This window comes from Danaus plexippus, chromosome 5 (genome assembly GCF_018135715.1).
Source record: "Danaus plexippus chromosome 5, MEX_DaPlex, whole genome shotgun sequence".
Taxonomy (NCBI): Eukaryota; Metazoa; Arthropoda; class Insecta; order Lepidoptera; family Nymphalidae; genus Danaus; species Danaus plexippus.
In genome coordinates, this window is record NC_083539.1 from 3,946,643 (window position 1) to 3,973,721 (window position 27,079).

General features: G+C 31.0%; 1 protein-coding gene across 1 annotated transcript; it reads left to right on the plus strand.

Annotated features, from left to right (window-relative positions):
- The first annotated feature begins 1,110 nt into the window (after positions 1-1,110).
- On the plus strand, positions 1,111-18,531 carry LOC116769170 (lachesin-like). The gene is made up of 8 exons (XM_032660197.2): positions 1,111-1,352; positions 12,786-12,883; positions 13,381-13,588; positions 15,363-15,527; positions 16,494-16,622; positions 17,199-17,333; positions 17,524-17,676; positions 18,377-18,531. The coding sequence occupies exons 1-8, from the start codon at positions 1,274-1,276 to the stop codon at positions 18,529-18,531; spliced, it is 1,122 nt and encodes a 373-aa protein (XP_032516088.2). The 5' UTR covers positions 1,111-1,273.
- The last annotated feature ends 8,548 nt before the right edge of the window (positions 18,532-27,079 follow it).

Genomic DNA, 27,079 nt, shown 5'->3' on the forward strand with positions numbered 1-27,079 from the left:
AAATATTGTTGTTTGACATTTGGCTATGAGAATTATTTAATAAATATCCTATATTGTTTTTAAATTCACTATCGATAATGAGACGAGGCATTTTTTTAACATGTGTTGACATTATATATATCGGCGCAAGCAGCTTCAATGACGGATGCAACATGAAAATAACTGGCATCAATTATTATAACACCTTATTGGTCGTCGTTACTATTGTTAAAAGTAAAACGAAATCAAAAAGAATAGAACTATGTTTGAATTCTGGTTTAAATATGACGTCTGGACGCACGACAGGGGAATGCAGAGTTCAGCAAGTGCGGATCATCAAGAATGTGATTATGCAGAACCTTCGAGAAATACAAGAACATTTAGAAGAATTGAAGTTTCATTTTAAAATATCTGGAACGTACTGAAACAAGTGACATTAGTGACTTCTGCGAGGCTGGCGTCCTGTCTTTAAAACAATGAATTTATAATAAAATCCGATATATATATTACATACAGATTAAACCTTTAATTTTAACTTAAACGGCGTATTTTGGTGGATCTTAAGCTAGTTTTTGCTTTATTCGGAGTTACAAGATACAATTCGATTTAAAAGAAAAAATCTAAACAAAACAAGAGAGTTGAAATCTTACTAAAATAAACAAAGCTTACCAGAGGTAACGAGTTTAGGAAACAGCTTTCCATCATATTGTCTCTCTTATATTATGAGTCTTTGCAAGGCAATAACGATTTTGAAATAACAATATTCCCAAATAGTACTTCTGTATAAAAATATTAAATGTTTATATGTATTCGATTTTATTGTGACGCATCTTATAAAAACCTTTTATTTTTTGTATTTATTTCATTACATTTAATTATTTATTAAAAAATAATGCAACTATATTATATAAAAAAACATCACCATTATATTGTCTCTACCATGAAAATCGTAATAAAAATGCGCTGAATTTTCCTTTCAAGATATTTAACATTATCCGTCAAACGTTTCTACTCCATTACTTAAAAGCCATTAACTTCGTTTGCCGGTTTTGAATATCAAGGGGATTTATATGTAAGGGTTATCAGGCGCATGTGCACAGAGTTAGAGAACTTACTGTAAGTCTGTTTCAAAAGCGACTTCAGTCGTGCCATAGGTCCGTAGAAAGCCGCACACATCGACTACGTTAAACGAGTCAACAACTTCTAATCTCTACGACGTTAGCGCTCAAAGTATGGCATAAGTAATTAAAAGTTGTGTTTGTTGTTTAGTGAACTGTGGTGCAATGTGAACTTAATGATGGTGGGGAAGATATTATTTTATGTACACTTTGGACTTGTCTTCCATGTAGTGATCTGTTTAAAGGATTCTGTCGGTAAGAATATATTTCTAATAGAACTGAAAATAAAATAGTCATGTAATTTAAAGCTCTTGACCCGAAAAAAGTAAAAAAAATATAGAATTCTCTAGCTAAACAAGGTAATGAATTATAACATAACTATAAAGTATTGCTAAGACGTTTCTTTTTAGAAATCCTTTATTGATTTCAATTCACTGTAATTAAGTTCTTTACTAAATAATTAAAATATTTGATATTCACCAAACATTTCATTTTTTTTTATTTTCACGAATTATTCTTTTTTATATCATTTGAATAAGTTTTGAGTGGCAGAGAAAAATTTGCTTCAAGAATTATTTAAGACAATAATACCTCATTAATATGAACAAAAAAATACTGGCGGTCATTAAGTTGTACACAAATCAGAATGATATAAATATTTATTGTTTACGTTTAATTATTTCCGAATTCTATATTTTGTACACTTTGCATAATTCATGAATAAATAAATTATTGCTTTCATGGAAAATATTTATTTAATAGTTTCCTGTAGGTATTTTACAAGCAAAGATGACTAAAATTAGAATATTAATTTTACTGATTTATTCATGGAAAAGGTTTTGGAATTATAATAGTATTCTTCGTCTTGGCTTAAGCATTATATCGAATTAAAGAAATAACTTGGAGTTTAACCCACAACGCCAGTTCGCAGACTTCTTTGACTAACTAGCAGATACAAGTAGTCATAAAAAAAATATACTTCTCACCGCTGGTGAGAATCTATCTTGAGATTCTCAATTATAAAAAGGCATTTAATAATTTTCAATCTATATATCATTAATAGTGCTTTTCAAAAAAAATATGACATCATATTTCCCGCAATATATAAATGGAAAAAAAATAGTTATTACATAATAGAAACTTCAAAATATCTAATTTGATTTCAATTCTTCTATCACAGACAGCAGATGGAGCCCACAGCTTAACGCACCTTTCTAAGTCAATTGAGTGTTTTTCCACAGTTGATTCGGCCAAACAACAAAGGAGATACTACGCCAGACTTTGATTAACTTGCCTTACCGTAAACAGCCATCGAATGGAACCCTCTTGTATTTCTCAGAAAATAATATGTAATCATTCAAATATTTTATTATAGTAATGGCATTGTAGTCATTTTCATAGTGAAAAAACAAAGTATTGCCATTTTTGAAGTTGCGTAGAATTAAACATTGTCTGCTTAGTTCTTTACCGCCTCTTTTAAATCTGTAACTAGTATTTTTTAATGAAACAGCCTCTTGGAGAACCAAAAAAAATTGTTTTAATCATCTAAATATTCGGGAAGAATCAGTTAAGTAATAAGAAAATAGTGTGACAATAAAAATGAAGATTCTTTTATTAAGATAACAAATATTATTAAAATTTATTAATTTGTTTTGTGAGAGATTAAAAATCTGTAATAATCCAAATATTTTTAGTTCTCTAAATACTAAATACAAAGTTTACTAAATATTTTATTTCTATGTGCAAGTGATGTGTATAATGAAAGAGACAAAAGCTTTTAATTATTACTCGCGTGTCGCAGTTAAAAGGAAAGATGATGACAGAAAATAATGAGAGCATGAACAAGAAAATAAAACATCAGAAAATGATCATTTTAATAAAAGTTTAGAACAATACACCTGTGAACATTGTTGAGTTTTTGTCGTTGAAAAATTTAGTCTTCATTCCTTTTTTTTTTTTTATATTTGAAGAACAAAGACCTTAAGTATGAGTTGTGATCAAAAAATTTATATTTATTCTCCAATATTTAAGCTGTTTAAGAACAGAATTTGTCTTAAATTGATTGAATATTTAACATTATTGACGTTAGTTATCACGTGGCACTATTCAATCTATGATAGTATAGAAATAAATAAAGTTGTGACCTTTTTATCTATACCTTGTCTTATTTCACTTAATCCTCCAGGCGAGATCCTATAAATTTATTGTAAATACAACGCTGATTGGACCTAACTTAATATGTTATATCGTGATAAAATATCCACTTCATCCCTAATCCCAAATTAACAACAGAAACAAGAGTAACACAACAATAATTTACTTTGTACACATGTAGGGGCCGTTTGTTGTTATAACGTAAGCCCGGATCTGTGCCGGCTTAGCGGCGTCAAGCGCCTGTCTCACTTACACTGCCAATTTAGAAAATCCCGTAACTGAAAACATAGACTTGATTAATCAACTAGAGCCGATCGTATCTAATGGCAGTGAATTAACACGCAACCCGAATAAAACCTATTACATGAAGGAAACTTTGAAATGGATTTTCTTTTGTGATAGGATTAAAATTAATTAATGGAACTCAATAATGTATTTTGACGGTAGTCGATAAATTTTTTATTGTCGTTTTATTTTTTTATTAAACAAATTCGAAATTATTAGGTAGAAGTAATTTAATATAATACTTTGATTTTTCTATTAATCTATTGCTATTATATAAATTATTTTATACTCAAAAATACATTAAAGACAAAAACATTTTCACAAAATAATTAAGAAATAAATAAAGTGATCGTTATATCGCTGTGTAGAGATGTCGTTAATTTTAATGTGTTAGGTTACTCCGAGTATAATTTAAAAAGTAGTATCCTACTAATACTATAAATGTGAAAGTATGTGAGAATGTTTGTTGTTCTTTAAAACAAAAACTACAGAACGAATTTAAATTAAAATATCCAGTGAAATAGGTTACACATTAACATAATATTCGAGTAGTTAAAAAAAAATCCGAGTAGTTACTCAAGCAGATTGCAAGAAAAGTGAAGAATTGTGTTGATTCAAGTATCATAGTCTATATATATATATATATATATACAGGCTTGATATTTGACCAACAAACAAATATATGTATATATAGAGCTTAACCAATTGGTATACCATTTCCTATAAAAAGTATTTTTAATTATACGTTAGTATCTTATCTATGAAACCAATTACGAAATTGAAAGCATAAGCTATTATTAAAATAATTTAAATTGTATCACTATCATATTGAAAAATTTATTTGGTAAAAGTTATAAAGGCTATCTTAGATTGAACGATTCCCTATGCTTCCTTCCTTTGTAACACCGACAATCTGATACAAATAAAGTTAACTACCCATTAAATCTTATTCAAAATACATACATTAATCTTAAAAAAAACTTTATTTTACACTGTTTATATATAAGTTGTTTTTTTTTATATTTTCAAATAGCTCCATACAATTATGGAGTTCTTTTAAATGTAAGTTTTTAGGTGGTAAAAGCAAGAAAAAAAATTGGATATTATTTATCATTGTAATAGTTATAATATAAGCATTAAATTTAACTTTATATAGTATGTTAAAAAAAAACCCGTAGGACTTCATTGAAAAATATTTTATATATACATTTGGGCAATAATTTTGGTGGAACCACAGATTGTGGTTACAATTTCAGTGTTTTAAACTATAACTATTTGAAAAGTGGTGCCAATATTTAACAAAATAAAATGAAAATAAACCGATTTCAGATCCAATTGCTAACCAAAAGCGTTAATTTATTAATTCACTATATTAAAAAGTCTAGAATCAATTACAAGAACTGAAAAAATAAATATGGAATATGTGATTTCTGTGAAACTTATAATAGCTTAATAAAATACATATATGTTTTGTGATTGACCTTATTATTTCTGTTTTCTATACGTATGTTTACATGCCTATAACTAACTGGCATTTAGTAATGTAAACGTGTTTAAGTTTTCATCTTAATCCATGCTTTATCTATACTTGGTAAGATACATTTTCGCAAGCTTTGTTGTCAGATCAAACAAGTCAATACAAGCCCATAAAAGAAAAATAAACATGGAATCCAATAGGATTAGAAGTGTGAATACACATTTACAACAATCAGCACAGTCATTTTTTTCCATTTTATTCTATTAATTGCTTTTATATTTAATAGTAGCATAATTATATTAACAAGTTCATTGATTCTTCAGTTTTTAAAGAAAAATAATAAGTTGATTTTTATCAATTAGAAAATAGAAAATATAAATATAAAAATAAATAGAAATAGAAATTAAAAATCTCAAAAGCTCAGGGACATATTATGTTTATTAATAATAATAAACCGTTCTATGAATGCCCAGAATATACATCCCATCATCACGTCCGCTTAACTTCCCACCAGCCATTAAATTAAGAACAACCAAACTTCATTTATCTCGGCTTGTTACTTCTACGGACGATAAGGTTTTAGGAACACGACTGGAAAGTTTGTAAGGCTAACTTCGAGGAAAAGTTGTTGAATCACGCAGATCGTTCACAAATTTGCAAGATTGTTATAATATTTTCAAATAACAGTGTTTATTATCAGAGACATTGTAAGTCTGATAAATTATTCGTTAACTCAAAATTAATTTTATCACTTAAAAACTTTATTCCAACGATTATGTACTTTTATATAGAAAAAAGAAGAATAGGACTGGAAATTAACATTTTTAACTTCTTTTTCCCAAATATAATAAAATACTATTTTAGAACACTTATAAAATCTTTTTGAAATTGCTTTATCTATCGCAAGACTAAATTAACTCATAACATACAAGTATAAAGTTTATAGTACGTTTAAGTTTATATTTAAGGCTTGCGTGACGAGCTTTTTCAGAATACGATAGCAAGTCACAAGGTGGCAAGGCACAAGGTTGCGATGAAATATGTAAATATTTATATTAAACAATCTCTATACAAGTCATTGCCTAAAAGCGTTATCTTGTACCTGACTCGTTTCGTTGAGAAAATATGACCAGTCAATATAATTTATGGCGAAGTCACTTAATATATAAACACATGAGGAGTATTGTATTCTTTTTCCCAACATATTTTATTGTCATTAAATTTATTTTAACGTTTACTCTGACAATTAATTAAAACCTTTTGAGTGAATCTGACATTAATCAGTAAAATATGTTAATTATGTGATTGAATAAAATTATAAATGTAAATATTTTTCTTTTAATGTACTATCTGGTAAAACAACAGCATACTCAAAAGTTGAGAAAACATATCAATGGGAGCTTCGCCACAAAATAAAACAAAATTCCGATGAATTTTGTAAAGTGCGCTTTAGACCTGCTCAACATCTGCTATATCCTACCTCCTCCTTTTATAAATCGCACAGATTTTACCTTTTTTAAAAGAGACATCTAGTTTGGAATGAAGCGCAATGTTCCTTTATTTATGTTTCATGAAGCGAAAGAATGAAAATCCTTATGTTAATTCATCTTTATTTTGCTTGTAAACCTTTCTTACTGAGATACACGAGTTAGGTGTCAATTAAACTTTAAAATACTTAAGTTATGTTATTTATTTTTCGTTAAAGTTTTATACATTGTCTTAAATGGAATCGTAGTGTTGTGAACCTTAGATTCTTACGTTCATAATGCCAAATTCTACTATTTCATTCATAAGCTGTTAAGGCCTACATGAACAGTATTTTCATTATTTATATACAGCAGAATTTAAACAGTTCGGATGACCGAACTCTGTGAAAAAAAAGGTTATAATACACATTAGTAGTTAATTATAGCTCTACAAAAGTTTTACTGACTTAAAATGAATAAATAATTTTCTCTGTTTTATTTTATATAATAAGTATAAAAAAACGTACAGTTGTACCAATTATTTTATATTATAAAAATCGATTAAAAATATATAAATGACTTAAAATAAAAAACTTATGGTATCGAATTATAATATACGTTCCTACGAAACATTTAAAAGTACTTTCACCCTCACTTTTAGAAATATAATAATCTGACATAAATATACCTGTAAGTTCACCCCTACCCTTGAACTTACAATAGATAAAGATCGTATTTTGTTACTCCCTTTTTGCCGTGTAATAAACAATATCCAACTGCCCGCACAGTACCATTATATATTGTTAAGAATTATCAAAAATGAGCTAAAACATCACGTACAAGTAACATAAATTAATATTGCTTTAGTTATGAACAGTAAACACAATCTCTGACATTTACGATACGGACGGACCTGACGTTTTACTATCTATAAACATATTAATATTTTATTCTATCTTATCAGCATTTTCGTTTTATAAAAGCCAAAAAGTTACTATCTTATATTTATAAGGAAGATCGTAATTTTTGTACGTCATTTGTCCATTGAACAATAAGACCCATAGCATAGGGGTTCACAGTTGAGACACGAGCGACAACTGCCTTTAACTTTTATTGAACCTTTAGTGTATTGACTTTTCGCAAGGATACGGGAAAAAGCGTTCATTATCGGCTTAGGCGGGTAAATAAAACAAGATAGCTCCCTCAGGCCCGTTCACTAAGATATTGCGCTGCGCAAGCAAATTTGCTCTAGGCACAATAAATGCTTAGCAATGAACGTGTGAGAAAACAACACCCGCCGGCGGTAATATTTATACTCACAATAAAGTTGTACGTGCAAGCAAAATGAAAGTGAGGAAAACGGTTGAACAGCATATATTAAAACCATCTCATTAATGTAATTAACGCCAATAAGTAATGGATACTAAATTGTTTTTGTGGGGTTTCAAATACATTTATGAACAATGAGGTAATTTTTAATTCAGACATATTCGTGTTTAATAACTCTTTAAATTTATAATAAGTAGCTATGGAAATGAACAACGTGTTCTATATTTATTTTTAAAAATCATAACTCGTTAAAGTCCTGTTTAAATATAATTTAAAGTGGTTGATTCGTTAAAATATAAAAGGGAGTATGTTTAAATAAGGAGAAAGAATAATAAAAATGGCAGCAGCTATTATATCTGTATATATAGCAATTTATATTCGTAGTACCTAAACTTGGGAACAATGGTGTGATTTTCACAGCAAGATAAACTTTTTCAAGGCCCAGAATAATTAGGTACGATTAATGTAAGGACTTTTGTGTAATTTAAAATAACAATTAAAATGAGAACAATACTTGACAAATTTATTTGTTATTACAAAGACATTCCTAAACATAAAGGCCCTTTGAGGCTGATATTGACAAAAAATTATGAAAATCAAAAAAAAATAGTTGTATCGTGAAAAGAATTATGTTTTATTTAACGTTTGGGTGTATTTAGAACTCTTTGTTTTTGAAAACAAAGAGACTTTTGAAATTAATAGCAGTATTTTGAAGAACACTTAACAGACATATTTTGTGCCAAATTCTTTTACATATTTATAGCTTATTTCAGTAGGCTGAATTGGAATATCTTTTAAATATAGAATACATTGTTGAGTTTATAGAAGTAAGACATTCGACAAAATAAATTCTTTTAGAACCACCTTCAATTTGTAAGACTAATTATATATCAAGAAATTTATGCAACCCATTAAACATTTTTAAAGAAGAGACGAAACCTCTTAGCATTCAATGGATTCACCGTGCGGGTGCCGGGTCCATTGCGTTGCAGGGAGTGGAGCTTCAACAGTGCCTGGGACTTGCGACCCAGGTGTAGGTTTAAGGGGCCCCTAACTAACGCGCGTTAAACGCTCACCTCCACTGTCCAAGCTCCTCTCCCTACCTAACCATATTTGAAAAGAACCTACTAGAGCTGCCTTCGAAGTACGTTCCAAGAACGAATTGATGTGAGTTCTGGACAGGCCCAAGTCTTTTAGCAGGTTGTAGAGAGATTTAGCCGTTATACCTCTCGCTCCCACTTCTACCGCGTATAAATCCACGACGAACCTATTTCGAGTGAGTTCGTTTGTGAGCTCGTAATATTTGTTGACCTTGATGGTATGGTCTTTGGGGATGTTGGTTTCCCAAGGAACCGTAAGCTCTATCATCACAACGCGCTTTAAGATTCGCGAATACATAAATATGTCTGGTCTGGAGGCCGACGCACAAATATCCTCGGGGATTTTATATTGTTTTTCATACGTATCCATCATTATAGTCCAATCCGTAGCCGCTTTAAGGATGGAGTAAGGCTTGACATTTGTTTTTATAGCCCTAGTGCCCTCTCTCACAAAACCTACTGATCGCTCGTTTGTGGTTATTTCCTTTTGCGCTCTGGCTACCGAAAGACTAACCGCTTCACGTATGATTTCTAGAACCCTATCGTGACGACGCGAGTATTGACCGCTATCGAGGAGTACCTTACATCCCACTAACAAGTGCCTAGCAGTTCCAACTGCCTTCCCACAGATATAGCAAGTCTTTTCGGTACCTTTACCCCATCTTACTAAATTACTTTGATCTGGGAGAGTCATCTGGAACGCATTGAGATAGAATTTTAGCAATGCTGGCGACCAATCATGGATTAAGGTGCGCCATTTTAGTGCTAATGGGATGCAAAAATCTCCTATGTCTAACCACTCGTTCTGCATTTCTAAACTTATTGCATGGATCTTATATTTATCATTCTCGTCTTGCCGAATAAAAGACTTCAATATATCCGTATCTTGGACCTTCCTACTTGATCCTAACCCTACTCTGTTACTTTGCGCTCCTATCATAAACTGCTTGTGGAATTGAAGCCTTGACTCTAGCTCTGGGGCATCTTTGTCTTTTGTTAGCGATGTAACGACGTCATCCTGGGATTTTCCCAGGATATATCTCTTGGAAACTCTCAGGTGTTTGTAGAGCTCCGATGGCCTTTTTAGACTCATCCCAAAACTATTGCGATCCCTAAATAAAGCCGATGAATCAGCCGTTAGCGCGAGCCCGAGCCACAACTTCAACATCTTTATGACGCCTGCATCTAACTTTGACAAAAGGGTTTTATTGAAATCATAAACGAGGAAAGGCCAATTTAAACGTGAAGTCAGATAATTATCGTAGATCCAAGCTTTTTTAACGTTACTGATCTGTTGGCTATCTACCTTGTTGAGATCGTTTAAAAAGCTATCTACTATACCTTCTAAAGATGGAGTACGACCTATATTATCAATCTTCCGACCGAGAAATTTAAATGGTGCATTTTCTGTAACCGTAGAAATGCATTGACCGCCTAACGATAATCCCGGATCGTATGAGGTGTATCTTGTACTCCGCCTACCGAGACACAGACAGTGACATTTACTTGGTTTTGTCCTCAATCCATCGGTCCACTCACAGAATCTATCCACTTCATCTAATAGTACTTGACAGTGTTTGGGGTTACGTGTCAGTATTGCGAGATCGTCAGCGAAGGCTAAAATGGATTCCGTGTATTTATTATTAAACTTGAACCGATACCCCCATTTTTTCTCGTTGCTGGTTAATTTATCTACTAAGATGTTAATTACAATATTAAATACAATTGGAGACAAACAGCAACCTTGAAATAGTCCTACATTGTAACTAAAAGTTATTAAACACTCTTTTTATTAGTATTAAACACTCTTTTTATCGGACCTATCATTATTATTGTAAATAAAAATTACGGTTTTCCGATTTACAACATTATGTAAATAATTAATGGAATATATGAGTATTAAAAGTATAATATTACAATTAAATCTGAAAATCATAGTTTTATTTACTTTTACCATCGAAAATCGTGGATATCATTAATTAACGCTTTACTATAAGGTGATAGTTGTTATACGCCACACTACACTACATTTCTTTATATCTATGCTTTGATTTATATTTTTTTCGTCCATACAGTCAATTATTGGACATTACTTATCAACCGTCTCCTGCTAATGATTTTCTGTTAGAATATTAAATTAACTAAAAATAAAAACAAAATATGTCAGAGGTATCAACGTTCGGTTACTTAATATATTTAATGATTCCAATACAAAATTTATGTTATTTAAGATCTATCGCGTTGCCGTAGGTACTGCATTTTTTCTTGTAACTATTATATCTGATGGTTTTTTAAACCCTGTACAATTAGTTTCAGAATCGAAATAATTTACCTACATTAAACACCACAATATTGAAATATGTCGGGATCAAAAATTTTGTATTTTATTTTATTGCTTTTCCTATTTGTTTATCGAGCAACATAACATAACATTTATTGTCAAAGAGATACGTTAAATATAATATTTTTATGAGGCTGTGATTAATTCTCCTTTATTGCCACACACATATAATTAACATATTTTAATTTTATTAAAATAGGGAAATCCTTTTACTTTTATATAATATCACCATGTTTACTATTCACAAATAATCCCTCGTTTACTTTTATTTTACTACACATTTAATCCAGCTTTGAGCGGAATTTGCATATTTTTATATATCTACATATTTTTTAATTATTCATCTTTTATTGGCAAATAAAATAATTCCTGTAAATAATAACATGCTACTATTTTATAATATAAATAGCGTTGACATCTCTTTCATGGGAATTTTGAATATTTATGTATGATAACGAATTCCTCTCAAACTGAATGTTTTCAAGTGTAATCCGATTTTATCCCTAAATGGCCATATGCTGGTGTAGATAGATATAGATGTCCAAATGTTTAATGACTACCGCAATCAGAATCTGGAAATGGAAAATAAAATAACGCTTGTGAATATTCATACGTTTCTTCGCATTCCTTTTTTAAATAAAAGCCAGTTAATAGTTATTAAACCTTCATGAAGCTATCTTCATGAAATCAATACAACTGACAGTCTATAAAAAGTTATAACACATCATCTTTCCGTATTATTCAAGATGAAATTGGCAAGATAGTATCATATTAAAACGTTTCAATTAAATTTGATCGTATATATAAATATCCTTTCTCTGATCGTTGCACGTGACGCGTATATGGTACTCGTTAGACTTGCAGATTTAACAAAAAAATAAACAGCAAAAACGCTGACAAAATGGACAATATTATCCAGTAACAAGTAAAAGTAGTTTTGCAAATCATATTTACAAAAAAAAAAAACTTATAAAAAACCAAATCCCATGCGTTTTCTATATACAAAATTAATGTATAATTAGTGACTGCTCTAGAAATTTGGCGAAACAGTTATCTTGATATACACGCGATAACCGTATTGTTACAATAAATATTAAGGAATATCACAAATTTATTGTAAGATTTCTGCCATGTTTCGGTCCCCGAAATAATGAATATTGCTGCATAAGCTTACCCAGTGGTTTTCAGAATCTGTTGCTATTATAATTTATGCTAATACCTGTGTTCGTGAGGACGGGCACTAACTTAACCATGTTAGGCCAAGCCGCACTATCTATGAACAATTTGTGTATAAACACGAGCCACTCAACCATTATAAAGCATTTCCACATCATAATTATTCTCTAATGTAAATTCTACAACATTTGTAATCCTTACAAAGATAAAATATCAGGCCTTAATAAGGCATGCTAGTAAAGACCTAGTAACCATAATTGAATATGCAATGAATTTGTTTTAACTCGTTTTAATTGAATTTTAGTTCAATGTTTTATTGTGAAAAATATCTAAAATAAAATAAACCATTCTTTATTACAGAAGTACCACGTTTTGAAAACAGTTTAAGTAACCTGACAGTATCATTGGGAAGAGAGGCTGTTTTTACGTGTGTCGTAAATGACCTCGGCTCTTATAGAGTATGTTATCTTTTATTTATCTATGTTCCTCTTCTTTGTTAAAATAAGAAAAGTAATGTTAGTAAATTTAAAATTATTATACTTTATATTAATGAAATTTCTTGACAACCTCTAACCGCATTTAATATAAATTCTTTCTTATCACAACAATCGATAACAACTCTAGTAAATTAAGTTTTCATAAAACAATTTTTATTGCATAAAAATACTTAATGTTTTTTTTTAACATTTCTATCGCTTTATATCAAGTGGTTAGGGCAACTTGAGAATACTTAACATTGCCTCAACAAGAATTCCAACTCCTGTGTTGAGCTAATTTAAACTAGGTTGAGCATATAATGAATTCTTACAGTTTCTAATCAAGGATTTCATAATAATTTTGTAATCAAAAAGGGAACTTAATTATATATATCATTATTTAACACTCAGTGATAATAGTCTTTTTTTTAATAGCCTATAAGTTTTTTGCAACTAAATAATGTGAATGCGTGGCCTAGGTGGCGTGGCTTCGTGTGGACACGCAGACGATTCTGACGATTGCAACTCACGTGATAACAAAGAATCATCGTATAGCAGTAAACCACAGCGACAGAAGAGTGTGGTTCTTGCACATACACGATGTACGTCAATCAGATCGCGGATGGTACATGTGTCAGTTGAACACAGATCCTATGAAGAGCCAGACGGCGTATCTTGATGTTGTCGGTAATTAAAACATGTATTCTTCTACTGTATTTTCTTCGAAACCCTTAAATTAGCATCAGTTCTGCATTGCTGTGTGAACATTTACTTTAGATTAATGTTTTAGAATTTTTACTTTAACTGCACTTAAGTATTTAAAATCTATGACAGGAAGTCATACATTTTGAGATGAAATAGACAATTGTTGCCTACTTAGTTATTGCAATAGACCCAAACAAAAACCGACTTTTTTTATTCAAATAGCTTGACGTGATAACTGAGAGAAATACATAAAAGTCATTTAATTTCACGCCAATGAAATCTTCAAGCTAAGCCGCTTATACTTGCATCAATTTGCTAGCTGATTATAATTTGGAAAACAATTTCAAAATTCATTTGTTGCTCGTTTCTCGTTTTGTCGTATTTCTGTCCCCTCGGGAAAGCGAGTTCCAAGTAATTCTGCATCGACATCTTCCAATTTCCGTACCAACCATAGAGGCAAATGTAGAAATAAATTAATTTCAGAATATTATATGAAAAATCAAAATCGTCGTTTCTCAAATGTATAGTTTAGTTGATTCTTACTCTAGATATGATTTGATATAAAAATGTTAATGTTTCCAAATAATCTTGAAGGTAAAATAATAAATAAAATATCATTATAAATTTACCTAAACTTATTTGAAAAAATTATTACATTGAAAAGAAAACAACATCCTCTGAAAAATAAGTGACTCATGTTGAAACAAAACTCAATTTTCTGATTACAATTTATTAATTTTGCCTATTAATCTATATTAAACATTTTTTGAACATATTATTGTTCATAAAATTATAGATTTTATTTTATAATAAAAAAAAGTTGTTAGACAATTAATACATTTCTAAGATACAATTTGTAAAATACATTGCACAGAGAAAATATAATGTTATAATATAAAAAATGCAAGGGTACATTATTTCTGCGCAGTGAGGTTTTATGAAAGTCTAAATTGAAATTATGAGACGTTATATGCAGTAAACAGCAACGTTAGTAAATCCCTTTTCCCGTATTTAGTGCTCAAATATTCTAAAATGAAATATATTTACTTTTAATCTGGTCTGATTAAAAATATTTTTGGTACTTTTTACCTTAACGAAGATGCTTCTGTACTACTAGATATTTTTTGAATACCTACTATAATAGAATATGTGGTAAACAAAACAAGATAAAAATAAAATAGATGTAACCTTGTATTGTGTTATCCAGAATATATTGCTAGGTCTTAGAATATAAAGCAAGACTTATAAATAACAAGATTTATTACAACTCACACTTACCTATTTTCTTATATTTAAATGAATACAGGTAATATTATATAAAGATAACTTTAATTTGTATGTGTCACCGTTTTATTCACAAGTTTTGTTCCAATTACAGAATAATAAAGCGAGTGCGTGTCGCTCGGACTCTGAAGTTAACGACATGTAATTGTTATAAAACTGTACAGCTGTGATAAGCGAAAAGCAAATTTCTAGTATATGAATGCTTTTACAAATATTACTTCCTCACATATTTGTTAACATTTTGAATGAATTTTGTTCAACATTTAGAAAATGTGTTCTATATAACTTTTTAATGTTATAAACTCTTAATTTTTAATAATTACATTGTCATTCATATGATAAAATGTACACATTTGAGACATAAGAAAAAATGGAAGTATTTAGGAATTTATTTATTCCTATTATATTATTATTCAAAAATATATAATTTATATATACATATGCCATGATAAAATAAGCAGTTTGAATGCAGTGCCTCCTGATATCTTGGACTATCCGACGAGCAGTGACCAAGTAGCTCGAGAGGGAGCAAATGTAATACTACGATGTGCAGCCCACGGCGTGCCTACACCCATTGTCGTATGGAGGAGGGAGGCAGGAGATTTACTGCCCACAGCAAACTTTAGCGATACACATAGTAAGCCATACATGAAATTGTAAGCTAAATCAAAGTCAATTAAGGTAACATTATTATTACTATTATATTCTATTATAACCAAGTAATGTTGTTATTTTAAATGGCACAGAGATTTTTTATGTTAATAATTATTTATGATTAAAATAACGAAGTCTCATAGGATATTTTAAGGCTTTGAAGAGTACAAATTTTATAAGAATAACTATCGCATTTTAAATACAGTTTTTTTTAAGTTGGTTTGTAATAGAGAATACAGTTATTTTTATTTATTTTCTATTCAAGCGTTAAGTATATGTTTGTGATTAAAATTAATTTACTGAAAATGTTACAAAACTTTAAAACCATGAAATAAACCAATGTGCGGAATTTGAACTCTTCATATCCCGTGAATAGAGTTTTATAAAGTGAAGACTGGTAAATCCGAACGAAACATCAACTTCAAAGCATGCAACATGCAAACCACAAAGACCCTTCCACTTTCAATCTACGAGAAATGTGGAGTAAAACCACTATACTTTCACAATATGGATTTTATATTTCCTTCAGCGGAAAGTGCGATCCGAGATAAAAATAATTCGCGCAATAAAGATGGAAATTTAGATTTATTTAATGTCCAGCGTTTACTGTGGGTACGCACGTCATTATAAAGTTTGGAGTTTTTAGGTTGGGTAGAGAACTTGGTTGACATAATTTTTAATTTAGCTAATGAGAAAATAAAAATACTGGAACAAAAATAATCTAGACTTATAAGTTATAACATTTATTTCATTGAAATTGTCATTTCAAACTTTATCGCATTTCATATCGTATAGAACAAATGAATATGACAATTTGAGATTTAGTTATAGGGCAGTTGCAAATATAAATTTAACTCGGATAGGGTCATTTAAAAAATTGTTGAAAAATAAGTTTTCTTACAGCACTTGGATATGACTTTTGATTATTGACTATAGCATTGTGATTTAGACTCGTCGGTGAGCGGAGCTGTACTACATCTAGTAAAGGTATCAAGACTGCATATGGGGGCGTATCTCTGCATAGCAAGCAATGGAGTACCGCCTTCCGTCAGCAAACGAGTCATGCTTGTCGTACATTGTAAGTAAAGCACGCTAACTCTACTGTAATGATCGATTTCTGGACGTTGATGGATGGAAGCTCGTTTTTAGAATGTTAATATTACAAACTGATATTATAATGTACCTCCAGTGAGAAGTTACTACTCTGTTATAAAGACAATGTTGCGATATAAAATAATTTGTTTTTTGTATAAATACAAACGTTCAAACAATCGTAACAGTTCAAGATGGATGTTAAAAACGATATGGCTCCTTCTACAGCGAATATTAACAATACAGACTCTAACATTAAAGAAAATAATAGCCCATTAAAATTGAACTAAAGCGCAAGGCTCTTTAAGTAACAAGAGGGATCGAATATCTCTTCCTCATTTAGTGAAAAAAATAATTTTTTTGTATACAAAAGGTTTCATTTAATATGTTTGTTTATTTACAAATAATTTAATAGTCAGCGTAATTGTTTTCCTTGGAAATTTGATATATCTCTGTTTATGTATAAATAACAGAAGCCTATATAGTAATTAACAATGTCTGTCACAGGATTAGTTACTTAAAAAATATAGGAATTATAATAAATATTTTTTATTTTCTTTAGTCCCTCCAATTATGACAATACAGAATCAGCTTGTAGGTGCGAAGGAAGGCGAAACCGTTCATTTAGATTGTCACTCAGAAGCGTTTCCTAGATCAATAAACTATTGGACGATTAACGATCAAATTATATCACAGAGTAAGTAAAGAATTATTATAATAACAATTTCGTATTCCATACAGATATCTTATATTTATAATTAATAACTTCTATTGTAAAATTTAAGTAATTGTTGAATATTTGAATAAGTATATGTTTTGAAAATTATTTTATAATACTGCCAGTGAGAAAATATTAATCTATATTTCAATTATTATTTTTTTCACAGCAGATAAAAGGTTTGAAGTAACGTCCGTAGAAAGAGGTTACGAAGTAGACATGAGGCTTAAAATTAAAAAAGTTGGAAGAAGTACATTTGGTACTTACAGTTGCATATCAAAAAATTCCCTCGGAGATACTGATGGGACAATCAAATTGTACTGTAAGCATAATTTAATATATATAATTTGTAATAAGTAAAGAAAAAGTGTGTAATGGTTTTATGAAATCACAATCCAAGTGGAACATTTTTCAGAATTGAAATCGCCTTTAAATATCAAGTTATTGAAATATGAGAATGATCTAGATATAGAGAAATCTTATTGCAATAAATTCATAAAAGTACGGAATTCATTATAAAAATATGAATTAAAATTGTATAACTTAAAAACTATGTACAATATGATTTATATTTCCGATCAAAACACAAAAATACCAAGGATTGTAATAAGAATATAAATGACCCGTCGTCAGATGATGCTAGCCAAATCAATTATAGCTACTATGCTGTAAAAACTAGACATGACAAAAAAAAAGAGAAAGTGAAGAATAGCTAAATTGACTTTTTTCCTATAATATCCTTATCATTATTTTTAAATTGTCTTTAAATTCTATATCATTGTCTTTAAATCTAATGTCATTATCTTTAAATTGATAATTTCATTAGTATAAATATAGATACATAATAAAGGACCTGCCTTTCGAATTACAGTCATATTAATAAAGCGGAAGAGATGAAAACTTATTAAGCTCGAAGCTTGTTTACAAAGTGCAAGTCAAACCGGGCCATTAAAACTCCTCCCGTGTACCGTGATATATAGTATAAGAGCTGGATACTTTTCTAATACATGATATAATTGCAGCTCTTTCTGGTAAGTACGATGAGATGCAGTACAACGAAGTGGGTGACTTTGATGAAACGCCGGATGTCAGTGAACTAGAAGCGTTAAAGCGCAGCACTGCTAGACCGCTCTCGCCAATGCTAACATTGATTCTAGTCGTTATTGCATTATTATAAAACTACTTTGTATATAAAAAATATATTGTTACAGTAATATTTTTGTCTTTGTTTTTATAAATTTAGTTTATAAAGGTATCAATACTTATACATTAAATCTGTACGAAAACAAGAGTTTGATTGAACGTTTCAAAAAAGTTTTGAGCCAAATTAAATTTACTTGAATTCGTACGGTGTTTATTTTATTAATAAAATAACCAAACTTATTTTGTTGTAAGACGCTTTCAATTTCATTTAACCTCATCGAGAGTTATATAAAATTTATAGATTCAATATTTTCTTTATAACAATTGTGAGGAAATATAAACAAATTTAAAACAACTTAAAGTTGTTGTTACACTTTAATGCAACACTTTTATTATCAAGATGAACCATTGATGGATGCGGGTTTTATTTGAAACAGATCCAGTGTACCCAACATAACATGACTGTCGATAAAAGTTAAAAGTAATTAGTTTAATACAATATACATTAGATATGATGTTTTTTTTTTTAATTTTTGATTATATTTAAAATGTAATATTATTACATACCAAATTGTTTTTAAATTATCTTTCTATGATTTTACTATCCTTCATAGGAAAAAGATAAAGCGAAACCCTCTAAAATTTAAATACTATATGTATAATCAGCTTTTGGGTACTCAGCTGATGTTGCCCAGCTGACAAGATGACGCTGTCAAGCCTTAAGGCTTACAACAATACTCATTAGAAAAAAAAACTTTTCATCTTTGGTCTGATGTTTACACAACTACCTTTCGCTAGGGCCTTTTTCCTATAAATTGATACTCTTTTTTGTTTAATTTTAAATAAATATTGCTTGACTATCATCAAACCTTTTAGTAGGTAATAATTGAAGTAGTAAGTGGTCATCGCTCGATCTCAGTAACAGTCTATTAACACTTGTCGCGAAGACTTAAAATTGAAAGTGGGAGAAAGCACAAAATCATGCAACTATTTAAATTCTTTGGTGTTCAAATGAAGAAAATAGTATAACTAATATTTTCGCATTTACTACTCGTTTTTTTATCATTTTGACTACATACTTCCGACGTTGGGGTTACTTTTGCAGAAACTATGATCAATGGCAGACTAGATGAGAAAAATGAGTAGTAAATCCGAAAATATTTGTTTTATTTAAGTGAATAAATACCCTCGAAAGTCTCAGATCTCATTATTAGAAGAAACAAAGTCCAAATGAGAAAAACTGAAGTCAGGCCAAAGCCAGGTTGTCCTCGTGTAAAAAGGTATGGAAATATCTTATGACACATCTGGATACTAGATTGCTAATGTGAAAAAAATTGTGTTGCTACAAGTATAAACGCCGAATGAACCATTGTGTTAACTGCCATTCACTCATAGCTTCTATAAATAAGTATTTATAGAGCATATTCTACGAGAAAGTTAGAAAACCACGTAACAAAACAACGAAATATGTCACACCCAGAAAGCCTACCAATAAGATCATTGTTGTGGACCATGACAAAGCTTTTGAGATATTAAGTGAGAATTGTAAGATTTCAATTTTGTTCACTAGAACTTCTTCTTAGGAGTGTGTGGCGAAGATTTTCAGTCGAGGGCTTTCGACGGAAATCATATTGTTGGTCACTGATGCAATTACTGTCACCCAACTGTTCATTTAAGTGACAGTTTAATATAAGTTCCACAACCGAAAACTGTATGAAGGTAATTAAAATGAAATAATAACTATCATAGTCTGCGCTGCTTCCTGTTGTAGGAAGATATGAGTATAACTATGGCAAGCTTCTTCTGATAACTTTCATTACAGAGGAAATATTTAATAATCAGGTGACTTTCTGCGCTTCTCTCCCAGTTACTGGCATGTCAACTTAAATGGAAATAGGTAGACTTAATGGTAAATATTAAAATCTCCCGACACCACCAGCTATGTCAAAAGACACTTCAGTTGTGCCATATTTCTCGTATCCGAGTCTCTGCTGTCCAACCAAAAGACAGTAGAAACCATTTTTACATACCCGGATCCACCAGCATCCAGAGTGCGAAAAATTTGGGGTCTTCAAAGTTACCAAGACTTGACTAGAGCTCTACTAAAAAGTATACTCAAGACTGCAAGACTGTAAGGAAGAACGTAAGCTACACCACGTCTGTAGGACATAGAATCTACGTCATCGTCAAAAAAGTGAAAAGTCTAACTTAGTATGATAATGGCTTGGTATGGGATTAGACTGCCGATTTTACAATTTTATCAAATTTTGGATATTTAATTTTTATAACAGTAAAGAGATTAATATAAAGGATCAAAAGTGATGGGGCTTCCAAATTATAGTCAATTAATACAACGAGACTCAGCGAGCCAGTGAGGGCAAGATTTGGATACTTCGAATTAAACCTTCCCAAAAATGTCCATAGATATTCACATACGTCAGCCAATCGACACGATAGAGCAATTGTGGAAATATACACAGTTGGTGAGACAGCACTCCGACCATTAATTGTACTATCGAGACAACTTTTTAGACCCACCTCTCGCAAATTTCAAAAAATAAGATCCCGGTTCCCAACGAATCAATGAGCGATATAACTGTCTGTTGGGTGGTAACTATTATTTACTGTTAATCTTATGGCTTCCCACCGGGAAAATTTAACATCACCAAATTTTTTAATTTTTTTAATGCATTTTGTAAATTAAAATTTAATGACTTGTAAATCCTTAAATTATTTCATTTTTGACATACTTCAAGTAAAAATATTGTATGTACTGACACAGATCACAAGTAATAGAGTCATTACGTGAGGTCAATTGATATGAGTGTTATTTTAATTACGAGTAAAATTATAATTCACATACCTCTGATATAAAAAAAAAGTTGTAAGGTTTCATTTTATAGGGATTTAGAAAATTACGATTTTTAATCAATCCAATGGAACCCTATTAATATTCAGGATGATGTACAGAAATAAAATATATCTTGAGCTGTGAAACGTTACAAGAGACGATCGGTCCCAAAAGGATCACCTTGAATGCCTTCTAGAAGCACAAGAAAAGTATTATTGTACGTCAGGTGGGACTACGGTATTATATTCCTCATCAAAACCAAATAACAAAATTTTTATTTTCAATGTCATTTTTTTAGTAACTGGCTTGAAAATAAAATGTTTCCCTAAATAATTTTTAAAGTAAATGCAATTGTAGTTTTATTATAACGTATATTATTTTGCGAAAAAACATTTATTACAAATAAATCTAATTTAAACTAACTCGGAAAAATTAAGATATATGTTACATTTATATGAAACAAATGTAACACATTTCTTAATTTTTCTGAGTAATAAAATCCGAAATTGTAGTCATTCAACAATCGCCTCTTAAATTCAATATAAAACCCGTAGCCACCTTTATTATTGGCTGAGTATATTATAATTATATTTGACACTATTTTGTGACCCATTAGCTACACGATTTTAATATTCAGTTAAGGCGGTACGTGTTAATAATTACTTTGAACCCTTGGTCATTTTCATGAACGTAACTATTTGAGGCAAAATTATTTGATTCGAACATTTTATAGTATTAATTGGCCTTTAACACACCCTATCTCGATACTATAGTGAAGTAGACTACGTTTTATGATTTCAAATATTTTAATAATTTTTTCGAACTCAACTCGCGTAAATTTATGACCATTTTGATGTAAGCCCAACCGTTCGATAACATAAGACCATGTTTACGGTAACATAATATGAAAAAGAAGAAACTTTTTCCTCATTTTACTGAAAATAGTGTTAATGCAAGTAATTCGAAACGTCTAGTTAAAAAAATAAACATGGAAAGCAAATATAAACGGACTACATCGAATAATATAGTTTTATCCAAATACATTATTTTAATTTTTGTTGTTTTTATATAAATTAATAACAATTTTAAAAACTGCCAACTATTTTATTTAAATATATTGGTTTAATAAGACTTAAACTTTTCTTCCATTGACATTAGTTTCTGTAGGTACAGAAGTAGTTCAATATCCTAATATAAATGTGTCTAATGCAAAATTTATCCAGACGTATGCTACTGTAATACTTATGCCCACAATAATTATAATCATTGTTCTTTTAAGATAAAAAACATGTATTAGCCCATACTGTAATAAATAACATACTAGTTTGTAACCTGTTGGTCAACTAATTAATCTAAGAAAAAATTTTTGGGTTGCTATTTATTCGATTTGTCAGATTTTGACTTAAAAATAGTTTAATCTAGTTGTAGGAATTTTTTAGAAACAACAAATCTGAATTTGCCAAAATAACATACAAAATCTTCGAGTAAAAATTAATATAGAATACGATACGGCCGTTGAGGTTAGCTTTACCCAAAATCTTAAAATATCCAGCCTCCATTTTGAAAGATCAGGAAAAAATCTGATTCTATTAACAGTTCTATTTTTGTCATTTGTAAAACATTTTAATAGGTGATGAGATTTAAATCATTACAAAAGGATGAAATATAAAAGAACACCTTTTATTCATTTTATTAATTAGTACAATTCCGTTTGTGCAAATGCAGAGTGAGCTGCTTTTTCATTTAATTAGATAATCCTCTTTAGTATGGTTGGGATCGTTTAATTAAATTACTATCCCATAGGGAAATAGCATTTTAGTCAGAAAGCATAACAGTTTTCTCTACATGCCCCCGATTTTTTTTTGATTTAAATTATTTATAAAACTATATGAATACAAGTTTTCAATAGTCACAAATATTTTTACAATGCATTACAGGTAATATAAATAACGTAGTCTTTTATTTACAAAATGTTATATATCTTACAAAATATCCTAGTGTACAAAGACCTTCTCTGGATGACGCTATTTGTATCCTGTGCATTTGAACTTATCCTCCCATCTGGTGCAACTACTCCTTTTCTTCTTTTTTGCCCGCTGTCGCGACTCTCTCTATTCTATCAATCTTTTTGTCCACCTTTGAGCCTGTCCAGCTCACTTCCATTTTATTTCAAAATTTTGTTATAAACCGTTTTTTGTTTTTGTAATGTTGAGTATCTTTGTATGCTTTATTTTATTTGTGTTAAGTAAACTCCACTCCATTCTTCGTTGGTGCGATATAATTTTATTTTTATTATTTTTGTGAAACTTCCATGTCCACTTCATTGTTCCATTGATCAGGCATGATATAAGGCAAGAAACCAAAACCTTGACATTCAGTTTGATGGATATGTTGTGCTTAAAAATATATTTTCAGACTGAAAGAAAACTTTAACTCCCGTTTTCTTTATTTAGCTTGACTTGTCTTAACTGTAATTTCTTTTAATTATTCTTATTTTATGTTAACTGGGAGCTGTTATCGATTTTCTAGTAGTGGTTTAGTCTTTCAAAGCTTATTTGCTTGACTAAGTAAATTATTTTTTCGGTATATTGGAGAGTCTCGTCGTCAACGCATATCTGTATGCTTTTTTGCTAGTGAAATTGCCAATCATAGAGGTCAGCTTCTTCCTTCAAGTCAAGTTTCTCAATGAATTCCAAGTGTGTGAATATTTACGGTACAGAAACCTTTATGAATCCAGCCTATAGTTGTACACGGGTTGTCATGTATCTAGTTTGGTGAAAAAAAAATTTTTGGCTAGTATCGTACAAAAAACTTGGATCTAGCCGGAACCAAAATTATTTTATGTTGGTTTGATGATAGTTAAATATATTTTTAAGTATCTGGTATTTAGAGTTTTGTTTTGCTAGATTATTTGGACTCGGACTTCTGTCTAGTTTCCGTTTATTCGGTGCTTCAGTGTCGTTATTTTCTTCATAATATTTTTAATCTGTAGAATCTTGCAAATCTGTGAAGATATCCCAAATTATTTTTTGTTTGTTTCGTGCCGTTTTAGTTCTAATATAAATGTTTTGCTTCTCTTATATCTTTACTTTTTAAAGCTCAAAATTTTTTTTTTACAAGTTTTAATGTACGGTTGGAAAAAATATTGTTAATATTTTTTGGGTTCTGTTCTACTTGGACTTTATGAAAGCTTGAATATTCTGATTAAGTCGTTAAAATATTTTATGTAGCAGTTTACTATTTCTTCTTACCTTGTAGTTGTGCTGTGTTGACAGTGAGTATACTTTGTTCTTCTATTTTGTGTTTTATAGAATATTCTAGCTCTTACTGGTCTATGATCCGAAGTGTTATGGGTATTAAGCAGTTCTATGATTTAAACAGACGGGGTCGATTTGACAATAAAAACTGAAATCATTTTGTTGCATCCATGTGGTAAAATACCTTTTTGTTTTTTTTTTTTAAGAAAGTATTCAAAACTGATTGTTTATTGTTCAATTGGTGCATTCGATTAATATTTCTCCTTGCCCATATCTGTTCTAAAATAGCTTTTATGTTTTTTTGGTATTTCAATTCTAGCAATTAGCCCGCCCTCAGTATGAAGTCGTTGTGTAGTATTTCTTGTGGGCAACTTATTGTTACTTAAAAGTTATAGATTTCAATGTCTTTTGCTTGTGCAGTGAGGGTGTAGACTGAAATTAGCTGGTAACCTCGGATTTCATAATTAGTACTGTTTATGTCTCAGAGAGGTAGCTTTATATATTATGTTTATGAGACGAAACCTCTTAGCATTCAATGGATTCACCGTGCGGGTGCCGGGTCCATTGCGTTGCAGGGAGTGGAGCTTCAACAGTGCCTGGGACTTGCGACCCAGGTGTAGGTTTAAGGGGCCCCTAACTAACGCGCGTTAAACGCTCACCTCCACTGTCCAAGCTCCTCTCCCTACCTAACCATATTTGAAAAGAACCTACTAGGGCTGCCTTCGAAGTACGTTCCAAGAACGAATTGATGTGAGTTCTGGACAGGCCCAAGTCTTTTAGCAGGTTGTAGAGAGATTTAGCCGTTATACCTCTCGCTCCCACTTCTACCGCGTATAAATCCACGACGAACCTATTTCGAGTGAGTTCGTTTGTGAGCTCGTAATATTTGTTGACCTTGATGGTATGGTCTTTGGGGATGTTGGTTTCCCAAGGAACCGTAAGCTCTATCATCACAACGCGCTTTAAGATTCGCGAATACATAAATATGTCTGGTCTGGAGGCCGACACACAAATATCCTCGGGGATTTTGTATTGTTTTTCATAAGTATCCATCATTATAGTCCAATCCGTAGCCGCTTTAAGGATGGAGTAAGGCTTAACATTTGTTTTTATAGCCCTAGTGCCTTCTCTCACAAAACCTACTGATCGCTCGTTTGTGGTTATTTCCTTTTGCGCTCTGGCTACCGAAAGACTAACCGCTTCACGTATGATTTCTAGAACCCTATCGTGACGACGCGAGTATTGACCGCTATCGAGGAGTACCTTACATCCCACTAACAAGTGCCTAGCAGTTCCAACTGCCTTCCCACAGATATAGCAAGTCTTTTCGGTACCTTTACCCCATCTCACTAAATTACTTTGATCTGGGAGAGTCATCTGGAACGCATTGAGATAGAATTTTAGCAATGCTGGCGACCAATCATGGATTAAGGTGCGCCATTTTAGTGCTAATGGGATGCAAAAATCTCCTATGTCTAACCACTCGTTCTGCATTTCTAAACTTATTGCATGGATCTTATATTTATCATTCTCGTCTTGCCGAATAAAAGACTTCAATATATCCGTATCTTGGACCTTCCTACTTGACCCTAACCCTACTCTGTTACTTTGCGCTCCTATCATAAACTGCTTGTGGAATTGAAGCCTTGACTCTAGCTCTGGGGCATCTTTGTCTTTTGGGAGCGATGTAACGACGTCATCCTGGGATTTCCCTAGGATGTATCTCTTGGAAACTCTCAGGTGTTTGTAGAGCTCCGATGGCCTTTTTAGACTCATCCCAAAACTATTGCGATCCCTAAATAAAGCCGATGAATCAGCCGTTAGCGCGAGCCCGAGCCACAACTTCAACATCTTTATGACGCCTGCATCTAACTTTGACAGAAGGGTTTTATTGAAATCATAAACGAGGAAAGGCCAATTTAAACGTGAAGTTAGGTAATTATCGTAGATCCAAGCTTTTTTAACGTTACTGATCTGTTGGCTATCTACCTTGTTGAGATCGTTTAAAAAGCTATCTACTATACCTTCTAAAGATGGAGTACGACCTATATTATCAATCTTCCGACCGAGAAATTTAAATGGTGCATTTTCTGTAACCGTAGAAATGCATTGACCGCCTAACGATAATCCCGGATCGTATGAGGTGTATCTTGTACTCCGCCTACCGAGACACAGACAGTGACATTTACATGGTTTTGTCCTCAATCCATCGGTCCACTCACAGAATCTATCCACTTCATCTAATAGTACTTGACAGTGTTTGGGGTTACGTGTCAGTATTGCGAGATCGTCAGCGAAGGCTAAAATGGATTCCGTGTATTTATTATTAAACTTGAACCGATACCCCCATTTTTTCTCGTTGCTGGTTAATTTATCTACTAATATTTAGCTATAAAACGTATGTAATTTTTTCAGGCGGCATGTACAGCAGAAATTGACTTTTCATGTTATTCGATTTTGTTTTCAATGCATCT

Coding starts and splice junctions, on each gene's coding strand:
- LOC116769170 (XM_032660197.2), top strand. CDS start 1,274: ATGATGGTGGGGAAGATATTATTTTATGTACACTTTGGACTTGTCTTC. Junction 13,589..15,362: donor GGCGTATCTTGATGTTGTCG/GTAATTAAAACA, acceptor GTTTGAATGCAG/TGCCTCCTGATATCTTGGAC. Junction 15,528..16,493: donor AAACTTTAGCGATACACATA/GTAAGCCATACA, acceptor ATTGTGATTTAG/ACTCGTCGGTGAGCGGAGCT.